This window comes from Carlito syrichta, unplaced genomic scaffold (assembly GCF_000164805.1).
Source record: "Carlito syrichta isolate Samal-C Ts95f unplaced genomic scaffold, Tarsius_syrichta-2.0.1 Scaffold120639, whole genome shotgun sequence".
In the NCBI taxonomy this organism is placed as follows: domain Eukaryota; kingdom Metazoa; phylum Chordata; class Mammalia; order Primates; family Tarsiidae; genus Carlito; species Carlito syrichta.
Window position 1 is genome coordinate 22,952 of NW_007064735.1, and position 5,542 is coordinate 28,493.

The following is a 5,542-nucleotide window of genomic DNA, read 5'->3' on the forward strand; positions in this document are numbered from 1 at the left end:
GTGGGGACGCAGCTACTTGGAAGGCTGAGGCGGAAGTATCACCTGAGCCCAGCAGGCTGAGGATGCGGTACACTCTAGTCTGGGAGGCAGAGACCCCGACTCAAAAAAAAAAAACAAACCACAAACCCGAAATGGAATATGAATAGAAATTAACCTAATTAGTATCAAATTCATATTATAGTCACACTCATCGAAGTAACTTTGTTTTTATTTTATTGATCTATTTTTTGAGACAGGGTCTTGCTCGTCACCCAGGCCGGAGTGGAGCAGCGTGGTCATGGCTCAGCTTAACCTCCACCTCCTAGGCTCAGGTGATCCTTCTGCCTTGGCTTCTTGAGTAGTTGGGACCACTATATTTATCTGTTTGTTTTTGAGTCAGAGTCTTACTCTGTTGCCCAGGCTAGAGTTCAGTGGGATGCTCACGGCCACCACAGCCTCAACCTGCTGGGCTCCGGCGATCCTTCCGCCTCAGCCTTCCAAGTAGCTGGAGCTATAGGCACGCGCCACCATGCCCGGCTACATTTTTGATTTATTGTAGAGATGAGGTCTCGCCAAGTTGCCCAGGCTGGTCTCAAACCCCCGGACTCAGGCAATCCTGTTGCCTCTGCCTCCCAAAGTAATGAGATTACAGGTGTGAGCCACCTCTCTCAGCTTGTCACAATTTTACAGAAGGGACTGCTTACAGCAAAGCAAACATTTCAACAAATAGATAACTGAAGAATTCCCAGCCTCTGGGACTGAGTTGGGCTGTGCGGTGGACAGCACCCCCTGCAGGACACACTTGCCAAACACCGGCCCCAAATCAGATCTTGTCATAACTTGTTTATACAAATTATAATTTTTTTTTTTTTTTGAGTTGGAGTCTCACTCTGTCGTCCAGACTGGAGTGCAGTGGCTGCTCCCGGCCACCACAGCCTTGACCCACTGGGCTCCAGCGATCCTTCCGCCTCAGCCTTCCAAGTAGCTGGAAACACAGGCACGTAGAGCACTCCCAGCTAATTTTTTGATTCATTGTAGAGACGAGGTCTCGCAGTGTTGCCCAGGCTGGTCTCGAATCCCTGGACTCAGGCAATCCTTTCACCTTGGCCTCCCCAAGTGCTGGGATTCCAGGCATGAGCCCCCGTGCCCGGCTGGAACGCCCGGTTCTTGTCGTCTTCCTGGACGGCAGCAGAGCACAGAGTTGGGTTTTGATGTCTCACCTCTTTCTGCCAATCTCAAGGTGCTGGCACTGTTGCCCCATGTTGCATGTGGGCCAAACTGAGGCAGAGGGCTACCCAGGAGCCTGGCACTCAGAAGTTATGACCTTCCCGCCCCTGGCAGCCTGCACTGCAATTGAGGCCTGCTGCTCTCGCCACGGCGGGTGAGGCAAGTCGCTGGGCGAGCTCCATTAGGGTCACGGGACCCTGAGCCAAGTGTCTGATCCCACTCTACCCTGGCCGTCTTCACTTAAACCTCTCAGCCGGTGCACGGCTTACATAGTACACAACCCACACGACTGCGCTCAGCAGCCCTGGGACCAAACTCCGAGGAGACCTTTGGGGCCAGAGCTGTTGATCCTGCCCTGAGCTCTGAGCCCTCAAGCTGTGCCTTCCCTGCACATCAGGTGCCCCCAAGTCAAGCAGACTCCACCGAGCCGGGCCGATGGTCTCCTCTGACTCCTGCCCTGCGTCTCTGGCAGCTAAGCCTCGAAGAGGAGGTCTGCGTGTGGGGCCCAGTGCCCTCCCAATGACCACCCCAGTACCCAGGTCTCCTTCGGCTCCTCCTCCTCCACGCCCCCAGGCAACGGGCGACCACTGGCAATGACCCTAGGGCTCTGGGAATTCCACACCTCCTTCCTCCCACCCAGAAGCATGGCACTTCTCCCGGCCCTCTGCCTGCTAGCCATGCCTGAGGTGTCACCCTGCATCACGTCTGCCCTGGGCAGCCTACAGATCCCCTCCTTCCCCGGCCCCCGTCCCTCCAGCCCAGTGAGGCAAGGGGAGCCCCTCCCAGAGCCAGGCCTGCAGGTGGCGGGGCTGCCTGGGAGGGCCCTGAGGGGCTGCCCGGAGGCCCAGGGGCTGGAGGCGGCTCCGGACCCTGTGCCTTTGGCATCTCCTCCCACCAGGACTGGTCACCCCCCACCCCAACTCCTTGCCAGCTTATAATTGAGAGAGGTGTCGCCTCTTGCCCCTTCCCCTCAGCCAAAGGTGACACACAGGGGTCCACACACATCTTGTTTGACCTGCCATACTTCTTAAAAGTTTCATTTAGCTGCTATCGTTTAAAAATCAGAAGATTCCGCTTAGAGACCCAGCATCCTCGTTTCTTTGCAAAGTCGGCACGAGGCCCGCACTCGCGTGTGATGACAGCTGGGTCATCCTGGCTGCTCCCTCTCTGGGGCCACGCCCTGCTTCCTGAAGCTCTAACCTTCCCAGTGCCACTGCCGCCTGCATCAGCCACCTGGTCCCGGTCTCTGTGTGGGGCGGCCTGGCGGGAGGAGCAAAGCACACTTGAGTCCGCTGAGGTGACGCTGCCCCGGTCAGCTCCCATCACCACAGGCCTCGCACGCCAAGTGGCAGAAGAGGGCGGGCAGGGGCAGGGGGAGTCCTGGCCAGAACCGCTCCGCACCTCTCTGATCACGTTCATTGCTCACGGTGCCCCGGCCCTGTGTCCAGCCACTGGAGCCTGCCTCACGGACCATCTGGCTTTAGGCGGCGCCACGTCCCATCAAGGCCCGTCCTGCGCCTGAGTCGCATGGCCGTGGGCACGGGCTCCCCGCTGTCCAGCCACGTCAGCCAAATGTGCACCAGGGGGTGGCAGCCTTGTCACAGTCCAGCACGATGTTGAGGACAGTGCAGGGGGCGCCGCCCACAGACAGGGCCGTGCGGGAATCCACACGGTACTGCACGGTGCTCAGGCCGCCCTCCCGGTCCACCTTGAACTGCTCCTGGGAAGGAGAGGACAGAGCATGGTCTCAGGTGCCGGCTGCCACTGACCCGCACTACCTCGCCGCCAGACGTCCCCCAGCAGGGGAGGAACCAAAGCTCCGAGAAGCAGGTTTCCGGTCTGAGCTGGGACGCTCCTCAGTGGGAGAGCAGGGTCCTCTGGGGCTGTCAAGGCGGGCCCTGCGGCCCCCGTGTGACCAGGGTCTGGAGCCCCCGTGCCACCCATTAGCTTGCACAGACCTGAGGTCTGGGCTGACGCACAGTGCCCAGGGCGCCCGTGGTAGCGGCACCCACACAGAATGCCGGCTGACGGACCTGGGCCCGCAAGGGAGGACCTGGAAGACCTCTCAGGCCTGAAGCTCTCAAGTCGCCGCCCACCCATCACCACCCACCGCACCTGCTTCTGAGCTGCGATGCGCTTCTGGTCCCTCTTCCGCCAGGCTGGGTCGTGCAGATGGCGGAACGTCTTGTACCCAGTTGTGATTCCCGAGGGGCGGAAAAGCTGAGGAGGCCGGGAAGTGAGGCTCAGGCGCCCCGCAGGGCCCTGGCCCTCCCCACCGGTGCTCTGAGGTCTCACTGCCTGCTGGAAGCCACAGGCGGGACCGCTTTCCCCCTGCAGGGAGGAGGCTGTCGGGGCAAGGGATGGGCCGGGGGGCTCTGAGGGCAGGGCAGGGATGGGAAGTAGGTGCCCGCTCCGAGTCCCGGGACCCTTATCTCGGGGCAGCCTGTGCTCCTTTAATGAGCCTACCTGCAGTCCGGCTCCTTTAATGCGCCGGTAGAACTCGTCATCTTCACGGCCCCAGCCCCAGAAGCGGTTGGACATCCCGTTGCACTGACAGAGACAGGCAGCATCACTGGCCCTGTCCCCCGGAGGAGCCCTGTGGTCTCGCCATGAGGGGCGCCACCTCCACCCCTCCCCCTCCCCGGCCGTCTGGGCTCGCAGGTCCCTGGGCCTCTGCGGTGCTGGGGGTGGGGGGACCAGCAGGGCCCCTCTCCCTGGCCTAGCGGGGCCTTGGATCTGCAAGACGTCTGACTGGCCAGGGGCCTCGGGGGTGTGGAGGGGCAGGAGCGCCAGCCGTGACTGGTTTCGGCCCCCTTCCTCCTGGGCCCTGCCTTGTCTCTGTGTGAGGCAGCAGGCAACTCTCTCATGTCCAGTGCATGGGCTGAGTTTACATAAAGCGGGCTTCAGCCAGGGTTTGGAGAGGAGACCCAGGTCTATGCCCTAAGCTGGTGACTGGCTCAGTCCAGGAGTAACAAGAGTCGGTGTGGCTCAGGCCTGGGACTCCTGCCCTGGCTGCTGGGCAGGGGCTCCACCTCCCACCAGGCCAGGCCCAAGTGGGTGCAGGCCACAGCAAGGGCGACCGCCGCACTTCCTGCACGTCTGACACTCAGCCCAATCCGGGGAAGGCGGACCTGAGACGGACAGAGAGAGTCCAGGCAGGCCGCATCTGAAGCCACCTCCCCCAGTGCCAAGGGCCAACAGACCCGCGCCCTGAAGCCAGCACTTGGCTCTGGCCTGCAGCTGCCTTGTGCGCGCCCACCCCCCTGGCTGCACCCGGGCCCCTGCCTGGCAGGGCGGGCTCCTCTGCAGGCTGAGGCGCAGCCCCTGCTGCCAGCCCCCGCCCGGTGGGAGCTTGGGCTGGGGCCTCACCAGCTGGTAGTGCTGCTTGGACAGCAGCAGGATGCCACCGACGTAGGTCTTGTAGTGGTAGAGCGGGTGCAGCTCCGGGGAGGCCACGTGGAAGGGCCCGGCCTCGGGAAAGCCGTAGTCCAGCGCCTCGTTGAGGGGCAGCAGGTCCACGTCGTGCATGGCGATGTAGTCGGTGCTGTTGCCGCTCTCCAGGAAGCCCACATTGATGAGTGCTGCCCGGTTGAACCTGCACAGGGGGCCGGGCTGGGCAGGGCTCCTCTGCAGCCCTCCGGCCCGGCTGCGCGCTCCACGCGGGGCTGCCCCCTCCACCGGCACCCAGCGTTCACCTACTACGTGCCAAGCCCGTCCAAGCCCTGGGGACGCAGAGTGGGAAGACCGGGCCTGCTCTCAAGGAGGGGATCCGGCTGGGAGGACACGGGGCGGGGCCGGTGTGAGTGTGGAGGGTGGGAAAGCAGGAGGGTGACTGTCTGGGCGGGGCTGTTCTCCCAGGTGGACAGAGAGTCCAGGCAGCCACATCTGAAGCCACCTCCCCCAGTGCCAAGGGCCGACAGACGCGCACCCTGAAGCCATGAAGCAGAACCCCGAGGGCCTGAGGAAGGGCTGCGGGTTCCAAGCAGGGGTTGGTGCTGCCAGGCTGAGGCAGGCACGGACAGTGTGCAGCCCAGGGGGAGGTTGGAGGGCACGAGGCCCGGGGACAGGCCCCTGCGGGTCAGGGCCTGGGGGAAACGGGCAGCTGTGACGCGCCCTGTGCAGGGGCCCTGTGCTGCGACACAACCACGAGTGGGGCCACTCCAGCTGGTGTGCTGAGACGGGGGGCGGCTGTGAGTGACTTGGGCAGGAGACGATGGCGGCCTAGCTTGGGAAGGGGCAGGAGCGACGGGCGGGCAGATCTCAGATGTCTCGCTGGGGGGCTGGGTGTGTTTGACAGAAAGGGTGGCTGCCAGGGCTTGGGCCTGAGCAGCAAAGC

General features: G+C 62.8%; 1 protein-coding gene across 1 annotated transcript in view; it reads right to left on the minus strand.

The window, feature by feature from the left end:
* Positions 1 to 2,200: 2,200 nt before the first annotated feature.
* The window catches only part of B4GALT7 (beta-1,4-galactosyltransferase 7), a 4,946-nt gene continuing 1,604 nt past the window's right edge, over positions 2,201 to 5,542 (minus strand). The window contains exons 2-5 of the mRNA XM_008048154.2: positions 4,576 to 4,801; positions 3,673 to 3,756; positions 3,322 to 3,426; positions 2,201 to 2,926 (exon numbers count right to left, since the gene is read on the minus strand). Of these exons, the coding sequence (XP_008046345.2) occupies positions 2,771 to 2,926; positions 3,322 to 3,426; positions 3,673 to 3,756; positions 4,576 to 4,801 (571 nt within the window). The 3' untranslated portion in view covers positions 2,201 to 2,770. The remainder of the gene's footprint in view (positions 2,927 to 3,321; positions 3,427 to 3,672; positions 3,757 to 4,575; positions 4,802 to 5,542) is intronic.